The sequence below is a fragment of the Semicossyphus pulcher genome, unplaced genomic scaffold (genome assembly GCF_022749685.1).
Source record: "Semicossyphus pulcher isolate SPU_LCO1_2020_fin unplaced genomic scaffold, fSemPul1.0.p SCAF_21, whole genome shotgun sequence".
NCBI classification, from domain to species: domain Eukaryota; kingdom Metazoa; phylum Chordata; class Actinopteri; order Labriformes; family Labridae; genus Semicossyphus; species Semicossyphus pulcher.
The window spans coordinates 12,742,904-12,762,805 of record NW_027211695.1 but is presented as its reverse complement, the minus strand read 5'-3'; the positions used below and the strand labels follow the sequence as shown (position 1 = coordinate 12,762,805).

Here is a 19,902-nt window from a genome sequence, read left to right as displayed (position 1 = left end):
GAACCGAAATTTAACCCCACCCCTTAACTATTGGACAGAACACATGCTGTGTTGGTTTGACCCAAGTGCTGGGTTGTGTTTTTAACCCAACTTCTGGGTTGTTTAAATGACCCAATCAGGGGGTGAAATTAACTCTATTCCTGGGTAAAATAACCCATATGCTGGGTTATTTTTTTCCTCATTAAATATTATTATTATTATTATTATTATTAACATTACTATTATTATAAATATCTTACATTTTTGGCAAAAGGACTTACACTCCGCTCTCTGGGGTGGTCTGAAGACTTCTCCTCTGCCTTGTAGATGGATCAGGGAAGACAGCTGGTTTGACCTAGAATTTGAACATAAAAAAAAGTGTTGTATTAACAGTCAAATAGTATGGAACATATAAGTAATATTTCTGAGGCAGTATTTTTTACTTTACTGCCCTGAGAGACATACATTTCAAACTGTAACAGAGATGAAGGCAGAGCTGGGGGGCGGGAGGGAGCTAGCGTGCTAACTATCTTACTATCCAGTTCGCTAACTAGCACGCTAAAGTTAGCTGATGCTAATGTTCAGTGAGACAGTTAAGTCAGTTGACTAATAAAGCCAGGAGACAGACGCAAATTAAAGTGACAACTTTAATAATGAGTGCAGATAAGCTATATTGTGGTTATCAGCTAACATTAAATCAACCGTAAACTAGCATCTAGTAAAGAGCTTCAAGCTAGGTCGCTAGTTAATAAATGTCACAGAATAAAAACCGCTCAATGATACCTTTTCATATTTGTACAGTGAAATGAGTTAATGACCACAACTTATTAAAATAAAGATAAAATATTAATATTAACCTACCATTTCATCTTTTCATCTGTGTAGCCTGTGTCTCAGCCTCTGTAAGAGAAGGATCCAGATCCATCCAGTTTAAGTGGGAAAATGAACAACCCAGCAGTTGGGTCAAAGTGACCCAACCAGCTGTTCTGGCGGGAATTAACCCCAAACATCCCCTATGACCCAGCCTGAACAACCCAACAATGTGTTTAAAGTCACTAAACAACCTAGAATTATGACCCAACACAGTTAACCCAACAATGTGTTTACAGAAACAACCCAGCACTTTTTTGAGTGCAAGTAGTCAAAATAAAGCGTTTTATGGTTGAACTAAGAATGATGGAGCCTGAAGCTACACATGTAATTTTGTTTGCTTTTATTACTGCTATCTTTATCTGTACTGCTCTTTCTACATTCAAACTAAGAAATCAATAAAAGATTGTTATAAGTTGTCTTTTAGTACGCAGGCTCAGTTCTGCCATTTTTACCAGCAGAAAGCTCAGAGGAGCTGATCGTTGTAGAGCTGAAACATTTCAGAGGCATCAGCCATTCAGGATGTAAAAATGGATGTCATTATTATCCATGTTTTCATTTGATATCTGGTACATCATCATCTTTTCTCCTTTCAGAGGAGAGTTCATAACGACACTGAGATTGTCTCTCACATTATTTTGCTCTTCCGTTTCCCGGCTTGATCGAGTAACATTCATCCTTGTAAGTCATGGAATAAATTAGTGCATCATGAGAATCCATACACGGGATGTTCACTGTGGTGTCTCTCCCCACCACTGTTGCTTCACCACCAGCAGAGGCCACCAGAGAGCAGGGCGGAGCCGGCACCAGCTGGGCACGGTTTGTAATCAGACCTACCTACACTGCCAGCTCACCCAAACCTGGAGGTGGCCCAGCTGAAGACAACAGTGATTAGAGGCTGCTGGGAGAAGAGGAGAGGAGGAACAGACAGAAGCAGAGAAGCAGGGGAGCTGAAAGGACTGGAAAAAAGTTGGGAGAAAAGACACAGAGGCCCTGCTAGACTCTGGAAGCAAGGTGAGCCTGGTGAGGCCGGAGTATGCCGTGGAGCCAGCCCTGGATACCGTCCAGGTGTCCTGTGTCCACGGCGACCCTATCCCGTCACCCTGGTAGAGAGCTGGCTACCTTGCTGAGAGCTGGAGTTGCTGAGAACCTGCCAGTGCCGGTCCTGATAGGAAGAGACTGCCCCTTGTTTGCAAAATATTGGGGGCGCAGAGCCCAGGCCCCCCAGTGGAAAAGAACCCGGAAGAAGGGTCCCCAGCCTGCATGTGCTGCACTCACGAAAGAAGCAAGCTCCGAGGAATCGGAGGCCTCGGCATATGAGGATGCCCTGCTGATCCATTACATTAGTATATGGTGGGCAAGCCAGGGAACTTTTCTTGAATGTGAAAGGCTGTATTACCCTCCCTCCTTGTGTAAAGTTCTGGGAACTAAGCAGCTGCTGTATGACAGATAAACATATTTCCTTTATGAACATTAAAGAAACAGAACTTGTTTATGAGGTTGCTCCTTTGTTTGTACTGGTGATGATGTCACAACAATCACGAGATTCAAAAGAGGGGAAAACAACTGTTGTATTTTCTGTTGTTTCACCCAGTGTTCATTTTCTCTTCAGTGATGTATGGGTAAGTTTCTGGTGAAACAGTTTCAGGGAACTTTTAAGCAAATTATTCACCCCTTTCATTGGTGTGCTGACATGGTGATTTTTTTCTTTTCTTTTTTTTAGATCCCAGGTTTTTAGCAACAAAGGTGACATCTAAAACAGCTTTTAAAAGATTTCAGGTCTTAAATAGAATTTTAAAATAAAGCCATGAACCTATTATTGCTAAAATAGTTACATATATAATGTTTATGTATGAAAGAAATTAGCCTCGTTTTTAGTTTGTAATTCAGTTGTTAGTCATTTTTGCTCCTGTGGGAGCGACAGGCGGGGGCCATGATGTTTAGATGTCTCAATCTTGTTAACCGGCTAGCTCAGAAACAATATGAGGAAATATCTTCAAATTTTACACAAACTTCACCTTGGACTCAAGGATAAACTTCTGAAAGTTTTATGGTAAAAGGTCAAAGTTCAAGCTCGCACACACCTTCCATCCCTCCAGTCATGAACACAATATCTCAGCAACATCTGAAAGCAGTTTCTTTTTATTTTTTAACACAGAGAGAGATGGTAATATGCATCTCCTGTAAATGATTACTTATGCTGCTGATATGTTTTCAGGGTAATATATTCTTAGATATGTTTCCAACATACAATTGTATTGCCTGTCCCAGACACAGTTACCTGGGCAACCCTTGGTAAACTTAACTGCTCAGCAAACTACCTCGATGTGGTAATTCTCGTATAACCTGTAAATCATCAGCTCATTCAGTCGCCGTCAAGGTTTCCTGAGGGCGTGGACTCAATGAGGGAATCCCTGTGGCTGACGTCAGACATCACATGAAGGGAGTGGAGGGAGGGGAGTGGAAGGATGACGTACGTAGGTTTACCCATTTCGCACACATAGACCTTCTGTGGTCGAATATAGAACCAAAGAATTTCTACAATCATCTAAAACTACAGGAGACAAAGCCAAAGTGTTATTTAAAGCTGCACCCTTTGAAAATGATTCTATAAACGATTAAGTTACAGAAAGTTTCTTTCTTGCAGTTTATCAAGTTTGTTTCCAGATGCAGAAAAGCTCTAAGAGTCGAGTCCAGGGGCTGACGTGTCCCGTCAGACGCTTTCTGGTTTCACTGTTGAGTAGAAGGTCGGCACAGCGTCCAGATCTGTGGAGGAAGGACAGACACACACGGTTACCTTCAGTACTGTGTTTATGTGTTCATGTGGAAAAAACAAACTTCTGGTTTAAGTAGAAAAATAATAGAAACATTATGATATATTTCCCTGTTTACTGGAGTTCTTTCACATATGAACGTTATGACCACATTATTTTTTATTTTATTATTCTGTGCTGGCACACTGACAGAAACCAGAGTTTCACAACTAAAGCAAAGTTCTGTGGGTTTTCTGTGAAGTTGTGAAACAAGTTCTGCTTCAAGTGTGAGCATGCACGTTTAGACTTGAAGTCTTCTCCCACTACTGGAACAGTCCACCTGCTAAATACAGAGAGAGCACTAATAACACATCTTAAAACAACAACTTAACATATGGCCAAACATAAACGAAACGCTCTGACTCGACACACTCTCACTCCTACACACGTCTGTTACTTCTCAAATATATTCATGCTGATATTGATGTAATATTGTACTTGTTGAGGTATTGTATAGGTGGCATCATTTGCTCTAACCTAGATTGAGATTAGCTCGTTGGCAAATTTATATTGATGTGTAAAATATGGATAGATATGCAATGTGCCTGTGGGAAAAAAAGGTTAAAAAAATACAATATGTAGCTTTATAGTCAAACATTTTGAATTGGAAATAAATAAAACCATACCATAGAAACATTATACAAAAGTAAATCTATGTGTTTTTATCAGTGTCACATGTCAAAGTAAAGTAAAAATAGAAACAGGGTCAGTGTAAATGTTAACTCAGTGACTCATCAGAGTTTCTCCAGTGCAGCTATGGCTTTGGGCCAACTTTTTTTTCTCCTTTATTTTACTGTCACCTTGGAGACTGTTTCCGGAGTCATCTAGCTGAACCAATAAGAGCTGGTGAAAAGTCAGGACTTCCTCCAACAAACCCACATGCCACAGCAGTGTAATCTAACAGCCATTACATAGTGGAAACAGTGACTCAGTGAGACTTTAAGGCAGAGAGGTGAGTTGACATAGATTTATTACTCCGGACTAAAGTTTCACGTTTGCTCGGTTTGTAGTTCAAAACCTCATCTGAAAATTGTTTTCTGTTATTTAGGCAAAGAGGTGTAAAGACATGAACATGAGAGTGCTTTCTGTTTACCTGTGATCCTGTTTGGTTGCGCTCCCTGTGTGATGATTACATCAGTGTACGGGATATCAGGGTCCACTTTACCTGCAACACAACAGCACACAGGCAGCTGACGTCAACAGTTACAGCAGATGTAGAATGAGTTAAATTTATGAAGATTCAATTCTGTTTTTTCCAGGGCGGTTAAACATAATGTCAGAACACTTTCTGTGCCTTTTTTGTGTATAAAGCTTGTTATCTGTGACGAATACATTTCCTCATTTCAACTTCCTGAATCCCATGCTGCTAAATAAAAACGGAAACATTGTAGAAACCCTGTTTGGTTGGTTTGTTTTTACATTAGGAAGTCTGAATAAGAACTAAAATCCTGCAAACTGTTACAAAAATCCACATACTGATGTTAGCTTATCATGTCTGAACGCAGAGAACATATGGCAAAAATTATTAATCTGTGACTATCAATATAAATAATTTGCTATGCACGTGGATTGTCTCTGTCCAGAGATGTGACATAAAGAGCGGGAAAGCACTTGGTAGGATGGTTGGTGTTTGGATGGGTCAAACACAGGACCTCCACCAGGGAGATCAGAATGACTCATATTGTTTGGTTACAATTACTCTCAGGAGAAAACCTGTGCGTCAACTACATACGACATACAGCAAACTTTGGCAAAGAGAAATGGTTATGTCTTGTTGTTTTAGGGGGTGATGGAGGACAAAAGAGTGTAGCTAATGCTAGGCTAACGTAACTTTAGCATTAGCATTGAAAGCTGCGTGTTTACATTAGCGTTAGAACCGCAGCAGAAGACAGATACAAGAGAAATACAAGTGTGCAAGATTGACTTGGTGCTTTCTCCATAAACCGGCTGGCTATCTCTGACAGTTGTCTTCTCACATGTGACTGTTCTTTTTTTAACGCAATGTCACGACGATTCAGTCTCAGATTCATAGCTAACGTTGACGTCTTTTCAGTTGAACATGAACTTTAGTTACGCAATAAGTGTAACATACTTACTTTCTCCCAATCCATAACCAAAGATCGGTGTTGACTTCGACCAAAACCATGTTCTTTTCTCACTGTAACCTTTAGCTCTGCTTTTTAAATGTGTTTTTATTATTGCTAAATTCACTGTGAAGCCCAGCACATCTTAACCACAACTGTGAGACTACCCTTGATTCTGTTGCCCCCTACAAAAACAAGAAGTCTTTTAAATGATGAAACAACACAAGAATTAAAAAGGGACTGCAGAAGAAAAGAAAGACAATGGGAAAAAAATGGTTTAAATGTATTTTATGAAATTTGGAAAGATGCAATGAAAAAATATCAAAAAGCAATGAAAGAAGCAAGAGCGTCCTTTTATTCTAATTTAATTTTATCTAATCCCTCTAACCCCAGAATTTTGTTTAAAATTTTAAGACTCTGTAAGCAGCCCCTCCCCCTGTAATTTTAAAGATGCCTCAAATGAGCCATGTGAGAGATTTTTAAAATTCATTACAAATAAAATCAACGACATTAGGCAACAGATTATCCCCCCTGACCATGTTTTACAACCCCGCACACATTAATTAATAACTATTTTAGCAATTTTACCCTATTTCAATGCCAATTTTATCAGAAATTTTATCTCGTATGAATCCAACCACCTGCAGCCTTGACGCCTTCCCTTCTAAATTTCTCAAAGAAGTTATGGACACGGTTGGGCCCTGTATTTTATTAATTATCAATAGCTCGCTTTTAAATGGTCATTTTCCTTCTGTTTTTAAACATGCTGTGGTCCAACCTCTTTTAAAGGAACCAAATCTTGATTCTGATGTTCTTAGCAATTTTAGGCCAATTTCCAAACTCCCTTTTTTATCCAAAGTTTTAGAGAAGTGGTTTCAACACAGATTTTAGCTTTTATGAGTCAAAATAAGATTTTTGAGAAATTTCAGTCAGGTTTTAGAGCATTGCACAGTACGGAAACTGCCCTCCTCTAAATAACAAATGATCTTCTTTTAGCTGCAGATAGAGGAGACAGCGCAATTTAAATTCTTCTAGATCTGAGTGAGGTATTTGACACAGTAGACCTTACTATTTTAATCATACGTCTCGAGATCTGGGTTGGCGTCAAGGGACCTGCTCTTGGTTGGCTCTTGGTTGGTTTTATTCCTATCTTTTAAACAGAACCTTCGCGGTCACCATGGGTAACCACTCATCCTCCACCTCTCAGATTGCCTGTGGTGTACCGCAAGGTTCAATTTTAGGTCCACTCTCTCTTTACATTGCTACGCAGACGACACACAGATTTACCTTCCGCTGAGACCTGGTGACCAAAAAAGCCTAGCTGCTGTTTTGAACTGCCTCAGGGACATTAAAAGTTGGATGGCACAAAGTTTTTTGCAGCTCAATGACCCAAAAACAGAAATCATACTCTATCATACTCTCTACTCATAACTACCCCAACTCGCATATCAATCAGATTGAAAGTTCCCTTGGCCCACTGTCTTCAAATATCACACCCACTGCAGGAAACTTAGGAGTATTTTTTGATTCAGATTTAACATTCCAACAACACATTAAGAAAGTCGTTCAGTCCTGTTTCATTCAATTAAGGTCCATTTCCAAACTCAAATCAATTCTGTCACACGCCGACCTGGAAAAAGTCATTCATGCACTAATCTTTTCTCAACTCGACTACTGTAAGTCACGTCTTTCCGGTATCAATCTTAAATCTCTCTCGCGCCTCCAACTGGTCCAGAATGCAGCAGCTAGGCTTCTTACTGGTTTTAACAGACGACAGATTTTAGAATTGATTTTAAGATTTTAAGATCACTTTTAAAGCTCGTTTGGGTCTTGCCCCGATTTACATTTTAGAAATGCTGACCCCTCATGAGCCATCTGGCGCCCTTAGATCCTCGGATGGGGGCCTTCTGGTCTTTCCAAAGTCGAGGCTCAAATCTAAAGGTGACCGTGCTTTTGCCGTCAGAGCCCCTCGGCTTTGGAACGCCCTGCCTGAGGAGATAAGGCGTGCAGAGTCGGTGACTTCTTTTAAATCACTTCTTAAAACTCATTTTTACAGACTTGCTTTTATGTGATGTTTACCTTTTTAAATGCATTTTGAAAATGTTTTATATGCATTCATCTGTTCCTATTCCTACCATCATTTATGGCTTTAATTTAATTTTAATTATTGTACTTATTTTTCAAAACCTGTGCAAAAGACTCATTCTCAGAGCACACGTAGAGGGTTGAATGCAGTTCAAAGAGCTGCAGCGTCTCTGTGCTAAGGTGCGTTTCTTTTTATTTAATTCAAGTCATTATGCAGACATTCGGGGCAAGTTTGGCCCCTTTCTACGTAAATGAGCCTTGTGGCAAAAAGCACCTAATTCACAAACGCCAGAGCTAACAGCACCGCGCAGTTAGAGAGAAAATACTGTATTACCACCTGCAGAGAGTTGGTGGTAACTGCGGTGATAAGGGCTGTCATGCTCAGAGTCTGTTACAGTCTGTTAACCCTTAAATGGGCAAGCACATTTCAATATTTTGGAAAATTAATTCATTGCTATTTTCTAATGTATCTAGGCTAACATGACACAATTTCATGATTTTTTTGAAAATATGTTTTTTTTTTCCAATTTTCACTCTGTATCTCCCGAGATACCTCGTCCATTTAGGGTATAAATTTACCATTTTCCCCTTTTAAAACATTGTATGAACAATTAATTAGCTAGTTTCTTTCATGTTTTCCATACAAAGTTTTAAAAAAGTAAAAAAAATTGACTCACTTTGCACTTCTGACACATGATGGAGGTCCACCTAAGTATATGTAATTTTACACAAACTCGTGTTTGTGTGTGTGAATGTGTGTGTGTGTGTGTGTGTGTGTGTGTGTGTGTGTGTGTGTGTGTGTGTGTGTGTGTGTGTGTATGTGTGTGTGACAGAGAGAGAGAGAGATAGAGAGAGGGGGGGTTCCTTCCCTCCACTCATTTGCTAACACACATCACTGTGTATTATTGCAGACAGACACATACAATATGCACAGCAAAACTAGATCTTTCAAAAAACAATTTGCAGTACTCCTTGAATCATTACCTAAACATCTTTTGTCGTTTATTCTGGTTTGCTGCCTCCTCTGCCTCATCACTAGAGCTACCATTCAAATCGTCACTGCTGCTGTTGCCATCCTCACACTGTCATCTGTATACAGTTCATCTTCCTCATCTTCCTCGCTGGTTCCCTCCTCTGAATCTGATGAACCATCAGGTGGCAAAACTACAGTCTTCACCTCGCTCTTTCTTGAATTGTAGAAACTGCTGACAGAAATCCCCTGAAAACATGCGTACACTGGTGAATTAATCAATAATACACATTTAAGAGTAAAATAAAGAGTAATCAAGATTTCACACCTTTATATTATTGATCATCTGTAGAGTCCAGGCCTCAAAACATAAGTATATCTGTGAGTGATTATCCCTGTTTTATATCCTTATCTGGGCAATGTATCCTCCAGGATACAGACATTCAGTGCCTAATTATCAAAGTATTACTTTTCAACAAGAACATATAAAATCATTCTTAAAAAACTATATTTTCTTAAACAAAATCCCACCAAAATATAATAAGCATGAAAAAGTAACAACACTTACCACATGGCCAGTGTCTTTGTCCAAATAGGCTACCATCTTGGATTTTGATACAAATTATAAGTATATTTTTGAATGTTGGCATGAAGTCACATGACCTGAGTACTTGACCCATCCCCACTTCAGTGTTTGTCATGAAATAAAGTGAACCCACTTCATGCCCCTCCCCCCACAGCCTGTCAAATGACCATTTGAGGGTTTTAATATATAATATATTAATATATATATTAATATTAATATTTTGTCATTATTATAATCGGGAGACCAATCAGTTTGGGGCTGTGCGAGGCTCAACCCCAGCACACTTTGTCCACATGTGATGGTGATTATTATATGGACTAGCTGCTGTTGCACACTCATTTAAAAAACATGACACTGCGTTACAGACAGTTAAACTAGTAAACACCTTTCGAGTCTGGACTTTACAGTAAATGTAAAAAGAGCTGCCCCCGATCTGTGCACGGAGCTCCAAATGTAAGAAAAATGTCATACTATATATTTAATAGAGTCAGTGAAATGGCAGAAACAGAAGAGGCCATATTTTTTCAGAATGAATGTGATCTGACGGAACATTCATTCTAAAAGCTGCAGCTCTAAAATGATGGACCATATGGAAAATGTTTTATTTAATTACCCGCGTGTAAAGGCAGATTATTATTGTGATTAAGTGTTCTCTTCTCAACATATATTTGAACAGTTATTACCTTAGATCTTAATACATATAGACAGACAGAACATTGCATAACTGAAAACAAAGCTGACGACATTTACATGTTATTTATTCTCATACAGGTTCAGAATTAAGGAAAACAAAATAACAACATGTTAGTAATCAAATGTGCGTAAGTAGGCTATGATCTTAAGAGTCCATAGATTTTGTTCTTAGCCTGTCTAAGAACAAATAAGAAAACATTGGTGAATGTCAGAATCTTCTTGAAAACTGGTTTAATGGGTTGGTTTAAACTTTTATTCAAACCCATATGTGGCAGCCGGAAATCTCAGTCCGTCAGGTGCTGAGTCAGGCACACAGGAAACTCAAATTGTATTTTAATGATTCTAAAACTGATTCTAAGACTATGATTGAATCTTTCCATAAGGTGGCTCCATAAAGGAATGTTCAGAGAGCCCAAGAAGCAGAATTCTCATCACTAAAAACCAAAGATAGTAGCCTAAATGCAGAGTCAGGTGTTTTCAAAAAAAATTGCCTGCACTCTACGGGAGTGTGCATACCTCAAGCTACCTTGAGCTGTGTACGCTCTGGTGAGTTGCATGAAATACTTGGTGGGAAGATACAACCTGGCGAACACCGGAAACTGTAATGTTTCACCTGTTGTAGCTGTACCTGTAGCAGCACTAATTTCCTTTTATTTCAGGATGATCTCATAGTCTTACAGCAATTGTAAATCGTTCCTGTGATGTGATTGAGTACCAATTATTCTTTGTCTCTTATTAGGATACTCTCAGTGAGAAGCTGATTCAATAATTCGGCATGACTGAGGGCGCACCCACATAGGAGGTAAACACCTTGTTTGTACAACTCCTAAGATACATCAAATACAATTGAAAAAGTCTCCATCCAGGTTTCTATGACAACCGATGACAGCCTGCTGTAACACCTGAACACACGAGTAGGTAAAAGAAAACACAGCTCAAAAAATTCAAGCAATAAGTGACACAGTCCTTCCCCAAAGTGTGGATGCAGTGACTTTGAAGAGTACTATAAAAGAATATTTATGGGTGATAGCGATAACATGGATAGGCTACAATCAAAACACAAACCTAAATAAAAAACTAAATTAAAAAGAAATAAAAAACTATCAAAGTGAAGGGATTGAAGGGATTGGGGCGGCTGTGGCTCAGTGGTAGAGTATATCATCTTTCAATCAGAAGGTCGGAGGTTCGATCCCCAGCTCCCTCAGGCTACATGTTGTAGTGTCCTTGGACAAGACACTGAAGCCAAACGGGTATGAATATGATGATTATTGATTGACAGATGGGCACTTTACGTAGCAGCGTCTGCCATCAGTGTATGAATGTGTGTGTGTGAATGGGTGAATGTGACATGTAGTGTAAAAGCAGCTTTGAGTGGTCGCAAAGACTAGAAAAGCGCTATATAAGTACATTCCATTTACCATTTACCATTAAATACAGCACTGAGCTTTGAAATTAAATCCCCTCACTCCAGTGGAGACAGGAAATGTGTGTATGCCCTGCATGTTAACGTTCATCACATTCAAATGTTTTCTAATGTCCACTGAAAAAGCAAGATCTGTAACCCTGTCTGGCTTATCTTACTCTGCCACTTGCTTTGTTCTCTGTGCCATGAATTGAGCAATCTCTGTGCGTGACTGAAAGAATCTTTTGAGCACCGCTCCTTGGCTCAACCAGCTTACCTCAGTGTGAGGGCAGCTCAGGCCATTGCCGCTTGTGTGACGCCAACCCCTCTCTAACGCCCCCTGCTGACTGGCTGCAGTATAGGTCATAAAGCCCGCCTCCTCCATGTTAACAGATGGGACACGAGTCAAACTATAAAATCAAAATATACGTCAAATACATTTTCCTCAAACATGGTTTCTGTCATTATAGTTAGTTCTTATCATGCCGATTTATGTCAAAGTGTTCATTTTTCGGACAAGTTTATTTTTAATTAGTTATTTGATGCTGTCAAAATGATGATTGACAGCTCTGTTTACAAAATACCCCTCCTGCAGCATTCTGTTCTGGATTAGCAGACTAGAGGACGAACGGCGAGAGTAAACGCAACTAAAACAATAACTATAGTCATTGAAGTCTCCATACCTGTGAATGTTAACCTCAGACCAACACAGAGAAGCTGTTCTGCTGTCAAACACGCCGGCGAGCGGGATCCTGTGTGTGTGTTTTGGTTAACGGAAGTGGCTACGGTGGTGCCACCTGCCGATCTCTACTGCGCTAACTCTGGCTCCAAATTACATCACCATCACAAGATTGCAGCGTCTATCACAGGGGCTATTTTGGCATCACTTTAGTACAATGGGAACAGCTGGAGACGCATCCTCCATCTATATACACAGTCATTGGTCTAAACATTTTATTAAAGTTAAAATTCTCCTAATAATTACACTGTGCTGTCGGTTTACCCCACAATAAGAGTTATCAGCCAGTTTTCATCACTTTGTAATGTTCCATGACACATTTAAAATAGGATTTATGTAGGCCTTTTCTGTAGGCCTCCTCCTTGTCTTTCCACATGTTTAATTATGTAATTTAGCGTGTAGCCTCTATGAAATGATTTCATAGACACAAATTGAGCTTAATCCAGGGCAGAAGATAAGAAATATATTTTTGTCCAGTACAAGGTTTAGGCCCAGTTTATGTCTGAAATGATCTCAGAATGTACAACAGTGGCCACAGTTGCGTTATCACTGTCTACGGCCAATCAACAGTTTCCCAAAACCACACGCACAGTGCCATAACCCCACCTATCCCAGCTCCAACAAACACCATCACCTCAGCTGCAACAAATGCCACCAACCTGGTGGCAACAACTCCCACTGCCACCCTCTCAGCACCAACGACCTCCAGCACCCCAGTGACAACAACATTGTATTTTTACTGCTGATGTATATTGGTTCTAAATATATGTAATCATTGTCCTTGATTAGTAATAAGTGGTATTTCAGTACAACAGTGCCTTAATTGCTGTTTTACATTTGTCCAATAGGTGGCACAGTCGCAAAAACACAAGGATCCGTGAAATACGGTCTGGAAACTGCAGCCTCCAGCTCTGCAGACACACACTGTTGGAGGGCTTGAGAGTCTCGTGTCTTTCGTTTCGTAAACTAAACCCGCAGCACAGTCTCTGAACCAGCGGCTCACTGACACAGACGCGCTGCTGTGGTGATCGGTGCTCCTGCTGAGCTCAAAGTGCAGAAGAGATCATGTTAATATGAAATGATCCACATGATGATTGAGTGTGTCGGATACAGAAAAGTGAAAGGGACCTGACTTTGTACATTTATGCACTTTGCGCACTAGGACACCATTTGTGCTACAATCTAACTCGATCCGAGCATCATGACGATAACACAGTTTGCTTAAACACTGATCATTGTAGACATGTAAAGTAAATACAGCCTGTGAACAGCCTGTTTATACAGACTGTAGAATAGTTTCAGTCACTTTGAGAACTATTAAAATGATGCAGTAAAATGGTATTTCATTGTGTGATGTATTTTCTGTTGTAGTGTGGATGCTGCTGAGCTTAGCCTCCTGAGGAGAGGAACAGAAGGAGGAGAGGAACCCAGAACACACACAACCTACAACATCCCAGCAGAGAGCACAGAGGACGGGAGGGACAGTGAACGCCCCTTAGTCATGAACAGAATCAACGTGAAGCTACAAATCACTTCAGGTACGATCCAGAGGAATGTCTGCAGCTTCCTGTGTTGACTGTTTGATCTCAGGGTTCACAGTGCTGTGCAGTTCAGGCTCTGCTGTTACACCAGTCCATTTGCACCTCAGACTGCAGCTGTTTGTTGTCCCGCATGAGAGGACTGACCTTTGACCTCAGGTGTGTTCACCTCTGTCTCACAGGGAGAAGATGATGTGCAGGATCCTGCTGCTGCTGAAGCTGACCTGCTGTGTCTGTGGTTAGTTTACACCTTCACTTTATTCTCCACAAAGAGCAGAGACACTTTCAGACTCACTGAAACACTTCAACACTTCATTATTAAACATGTTTAAAGGCTCACATGTTAAAGTCGTCCCTCTCTGTCTCCTCAGCAGGAACATTTGAAGTGAACGTGACTCAGACGTCCTATCAGGCCGAGGAGAACGATGACATCACACTGGAGTGGACGTTCACCACCAAACCTGGCAGCTCCCTCCGCTCCCTTGTTATCTCCTGTCACATGATCAAGGGTCACAGAGTCTCAGTCCTGTTTGATCTACGTGGAGGTGATGAGGTCCCAGTGAAGGATGGAGAGCTTGTAGGACGAGTCCAGTGTGACAAAGACGTCCTCACAGAGGGACGAATCAGACTCAACGTGTCCTCACTCAGGACTGATGACTCGGGCTGGTACACCTGTGAAGTGATGACAGACTATGGTGTGAGCCTCAGCAGATGTCATCTTAATGTGACTGGTAAGACGACTCAGTTAAACTTTATTAACACGTTTCATTCAGCAGAAGAGAAGTCATGTGGAGATTTTTAGTGTTTTTATGTTCAGTGAAATGTTTCTTCTTCTCATCAGTGACACTGATTTGTTTGGTCTCTTTACAGCAGCGAGGGATCGACCCAAACCTGAGACTGAACCTGAGACTGAAGCTGGGGGAACAAACATATGGAGGTGGGGATGGATCGGTCTCTGCTGTGTACTGGTCATGGTCCTGATAGTTTTGCCGTGTGTTTGTTACTGTGTGTTCATTCGCCTGCGCCATGCAAGAAATATTAATTTTCTGAAGTCCAGAGAAGGATGTGTGGAAAGTGACCGCTCAGCAGATGATCAGAGGGAACAGGTGGCAAACAACTTTAAAGCTCCTGTGGACAATTATCAACTGGTTATAATGGAGCCTCAATGACCTACAAAAGTAAACAAGACACATTACAGGCGCCCCCCCTTTTATCAGATAAAAACACTGACAGGTCAAACATATAAAAACAAATTAAGCTTTAACACAGGGTCAGCTGAGGATGTCACCAGAAAAAAACAAGAACAAAGTGACACCAGAACAGGGCCGTGCAGAGACCTTTGGAGGGGCAGGAGCTCAAAGTTAAAAGGGGGCACATGGAGCACGAATTTGAAACACCATACAGAAACATACCTTACAATATAACTGGTTGAATTGTAGCAACCCATATTCATAAAGAATGTAACATGGAATCACAACATACCATATCATTGTCCACACCTCATATATTTGTTAGAGGCCAGTGCAAAGCAAAAGTAGTCTATGTTTTACCTGATGGAGTACACTGAACAGCTTCTGTTGAAGGGGTTGGTGAGGAGGCTGCTGCTGCTGATATTGCTGGAGGTGGGCTGTATTGATCTGAGAGTGTAGACACTAAAAAGAGCATGGGAGAGATAGTAGCTGATTAAGCAAGTGTTATGTGATCATGACAAGATGCAAAGATAACTAACATTGAAAATGGCTCACTGTGACTGACCTGCCATACTGCTAATAGTTTGGAGGAGACTACTTGCTGAGAGAGGCTGCAGCCAAGACTGCTTGAACTAAACAGAACAAGTTGCTCATTCATAAACTGAAAGGGGAACATTAATGGGGGGACGAGAATAAAGGAGGGGTGGAGGTACAGCCTATATCCACAAAACCATAATTCAAGCTTTGCTTTAATTTAGGACATATGAAGATAATGTATTAAGTTGAATTTAGATCACCATTAGACACTGGACTGTTTAACTGTGGCTACTCTTCCTGGAGTCCTTGCTTTTCAGTTTTAATCAAATTGGAGTACATTTACCCGGTGGGGATGTGGAAGGGGGTGCGTTGCATAAAAAGTTTGGGAACCGCTGCTTTAGATCACACACTGGGTAACCGCTGCTTTAGACACTGGGTAACCGCTGCTTGTGTCATTATCCTGTTATCCTGCCGACCATCAGACAAAAGCACAGATGACTTCACCTCATTGTGCAAGAGATCAAAGTCACATGTGGATTCTGTTACAACGCTCTGCCTCAGATAACATACTGTTTTTAATGTGCTCAGACTTGTAATGAATACCTTTTTATTCATACTGTGTGTAAGACTTTTATTTTGCAACATCTCTAAGAGTTCATCAAAAACAAAGACATTAATAATAAACTTTATTAACAAGAGACAAACTGCTTCACCGGCCACATTTAAGACCAGAGAAGAAGTTCATGTGTTTTTATAACGATGTTTAACATTTGATTCACTGATCAAAGAGAGATTACAAAAAGATTGAAGTATTTACAGACATATAAACACATTTAAACAATATTTGGTGTCACGGGAAAATGAATAAAGACACTCGGAGCCCAGAGAGTGATGTGAAGTGTTTATTCATTTATTCACTGACTCCGTCACAGAAATCACAGAATGATTCAGCAGAAACGTTACATCCATCATTTGATTAGACACGCTCATTCACCTCTCACGGAGCGGCTGGGACGATTACATGAGATCATTATCACTTCATTCTGAGTCTTTAACGTCTTTTTACTGATTTCAGCAGGAAAAGTTCTCAGAATAAAAGAACGAGAACGTTCAGGTTCTTTGTTTGCTGTTGTAAGAACCTGATCGGTCTGAGAGAGGAGCTATTTCTGAAGCTGGTGTTTTAATTTAAGAAATAAGAGTTTCATTCCAGAAGAACAAATGACAGACTTAAGCTAATTAGTTGAATTATCAAAGTGTTATCTCCGCCTCTTGTCAACCAGGAAGTGACGAATTCAAGCTGAACAGATGCTTCATGTTCATCACCCTATAGAGAAATGTCCATGGACTGTATTAAAAGATGGCCGACATGACAGCTCCCAAACCTCTCTATCGCCCCCTGCTGACTGGCTGCAGTATAGCTCATAAAGCCCGCCTCCTCCATGTTAACAGATGGGACATGAGTCAAACTATAAAATCAATTGTTTAAGCTTCACTTTTGTGCAACGAGAGGAGGTGGAGACGCGTCGGTCATATTTATGCACAGCCATTCACACTGAAAGAAAACTCCACATTTAAACATCCTCTACGAGACAAAGGATGTAAAGAATTCATCACCTTCTATTTTTGTCCTCTAACAGTTTAAAAGCTTCCTAACTGCTCTTCTGTGTTTGTGCGTTTCCTAGCATTTCTCTTTCTCCGTGGACATCCTCCCATCATGCCATGCTTCTCTGGTGTTCCTCAGTAGTTCACACGTGTACGCTGGCCACGCGCACGCTCCTCGCCTGCTCCGGCCGGTTCGCCGTCGCCGCTCTCACCGTCTGCCGGGCTGCGTTTCTGTTTACACACACACACACACACACACACACACACACACACACACACACACACACACAGAAATGTGTGAATCACCTGCTTCTGTTGGTTGATGGATGCAGGCAGAACTGTGATGCAGCCCAAGACAGAGCAGTTAAATGCAAAAAAAAGTCAAATGCATCAAATATACTGACGAAAAGAGGAAGAAAACATTATTTATGTAAGTGTTGACTTGGCTCCCTCTAGTGGCGAAAATCCTACCCTACAAACGTGATGTCTATGTTTACTTTTACTGTTTTTTACGATTGAATAAACACTAAAATCAAAAGTATTACACAATTATCAAAACCTTACACTCAAGGAGCAAAACTCGGCCCAGATTTGCACCACTATAAGCACAATAAGTCAGCTCACACTTTTTGCAAAACAATACACACACTGATTTGCAAAACACTAAACACACTTGTATGCATTACACACAGACGTACATCAAGATGTCACTTCCTTGCAATTCTAAAGCACTGACTGTCAAATTACCACACCTATGTGCCAATTGGTTAAACACAGCCATCAGGTGCGCAAACACAAGATTGCTTAATTGTAGACACACCAATCAGGTTTAAGCACTATAAATATGCAGCAGGTGAGTTCACCTGTCTTCAACCAAAATGGAAGGAAGGAGAAGAGTGTGGGTGAGAGGGGGAATCGGAGGAGGAGGAGGAGGAGGAGGAGGAGGTAGAGGAGGAGGTAGAGGAAGAGGAAGACCTGCAGCAGGAGGAGGTGAAGCTGAAAGAAGAAGAGGATCAAATTTAAGCAACGAAATTCACGCAACTCTTGTGGACCATGTAGTGAACCATGGATTGACGCTGAGGGAGGCTGGACTGAGAGTTCAGCCAAAGCTCAGCAGATACACAGTGGCATCTGTCATAAGGGCATTTAGACAAGAAAACAGGTGAAAAATAACCTGTTTACAGCTGCTTATTGTATGCACCATATCAGCACTTTTGATACCCCTTCCTGTGACATTTTACACTTGGTTACATGTATTTTGTTCTACATAGGATTGAGGGTCGAGTACGACAAGGAGGAAGGGCGCCCATTTTTACACAACAGCAGGAGAGAGAGATTGTAAACATGGTTTTGGCAAATAATGCCATAAGGCTCCGTGAACTCCAGGCCAACATTATTGGAGACCAAACCATTTTTCATAATGTGAATCAGGTCTCTCTGTCCACAATAGCACGCATCCTGAAGACACATCAGGTGCAGATGAAGCAGATATATCGAGTGCCTTTTGAACGGAACTCGGAGAGGGTCAAACAGCTGCGGCATGAGTATGTGGAGGTATGTATTGTTCACTTTAGCACTCTGATGTTGCATACTGCACACATAACCTTTTTACATGTAAATGTACTGTACACTAAATCTATGCTGAACTACACAATCTTGTCTTTCACTGTATTTCAGAGAGTTTTACAAATGGATGCTGAGCCAATTCCACATGAATTCATATATATTGATGAGGCAGGGTTCAACCTCTCAAAGGTGAGAAGGAGAGGAAGACACATAATTGGCCAGAGGGCAATTATCAGTGTCCCGGGGCAACGTGGGGGTAACATCAACCTTTGTGCTGCAATTACCCAGAATGGGGTCCTCCACCGTCATGCCAACATGGGTCCATACAGAACACCTAACATCCTCACATTTTTGGACAGATTATACAACCTCACAGCAGTTAACAACATGCACCAGATGCAATACGTTGTCATCTGGGACAATGTATCATTCCACCGCTCTGCTCTGGTCCAGAACTGGTTTCAGCAACATCCACATTTCACAGTCCTATTCCTGCCACCGTGTTCTCCTTTTTTGAACCCAATTGAGGAGTTTTTCTCGGCATGGCGGTGGAGGGTTTATGATCTCCAGCCCCAGGCTCGGGTACCCCTCATTCAGGCCATGGAGGAGGCCTGTGACCAGATTGAGCCCACAGCCGTACAAGGATGGATTCGGCTTTCAAGAGGATTCTTTCCACGCTGTCTTCTGAATGAGGATATTGCCTGCGATGTCGATGAAATTCTCTGGCCAGATCCAGCTAGGCGAGGAGACGACCTGTAGCAATTTCTGTACTGTGTTTTCATTCTTTTTTTTGTACTGGATAAAATGTTATGTTTGTCAGAGGCATGAAAACTGGGACATGTTTTTTTGTTTTTTTTGAGTCTCCATGTCGACTAAATTGAGTATATGGAGAAAAATAAATTACATTTTCATCAGTCTGCAGCATTGGTCTTGTGTGGTGTCTAATGCATACAAGTGTGTTTAGTGTTTTGCAAATCACTGTGTGTATTGTTTTGCAAAAAGTGTGAGCAGACATTGTGTTTATAGTGGTGCAAATCTGGGCGATGTTTTGCAAATGCACTGTGTACTTCACCTACACTACTCTATTCACTCAGAAGCAGAATTAGCCAGAAGTGTTTAAGGTTTTCAACAGCAGTGTGTAACTGGTACAAACAGAATTAAGTCATATGCAACGTGTGTGTTTCATATGGTAACAAAATATGGTTTTGATAAATTAGTGTTTAGTTTTTACAAGAGTGTTTCATTTTG

At 40.9% G+C, this 19,902-nt stretch overlaps 1 protein-coding gene and 1 long non-coding RNA gene across 2 annotated transcripts in view; one reads left to right on the top strand and one right to left on the bottom strand.

The window, feature by feature from the left end:
- LOC138600379 (uncharacterized) overlaps positions 1-19,902 on the bottom strand; it is a 36,729-nt gene that overhangs the window by 8,255 nt on the left and 8,572 nt on the right. The window lies entirely within an intron of this gene.
- Positions 13,618-15,190, top strand: LOC138601204 (CD276 antigen-like). Its single transcript, XM_069672784.1, has 4 exons — positions 13,618-13,759; positions 13,942-13,997; positions 14,131-14,490; positions 14,630-15,190. The coding sequence occupies exons 2-4, from the start codon at positions 13,949-13,951 to the stop codon at positions 14,926-14,928; spliced, it is 708 nt and encodes a 235-aa protein (XP_069528885.1). The 5' UTR covers positions 13,618-13,759; positions 13,942-13,948; the 3' UTR covers positions 14,929-15,190.

Bases quoted from the DNA above. Each gene is read 5' to 3' on its own strand.
- LOC138601204 (XM_069672784.1), top strand. From the start codon at position 13,949: ATGATGTGCAGGATCCTGCTGCTGCTGAAGCTGACCTGCTGTGTCTGT. The intron at 13,998-14,130 runs GTTAGTTTACAC...CTGTCTCCTCAG, and splicing joins GCTGACCTGCTGTGTCTGTG to CAGGAACATTTGAAGTGAAC. The intron at 14,491-14,629 runs GTAAGACGACTC...GTCTCTTTACAG, and splicing joins ATGTCATCTTAATGTGACTG to CAGCGAGGGATCGACCCAAA.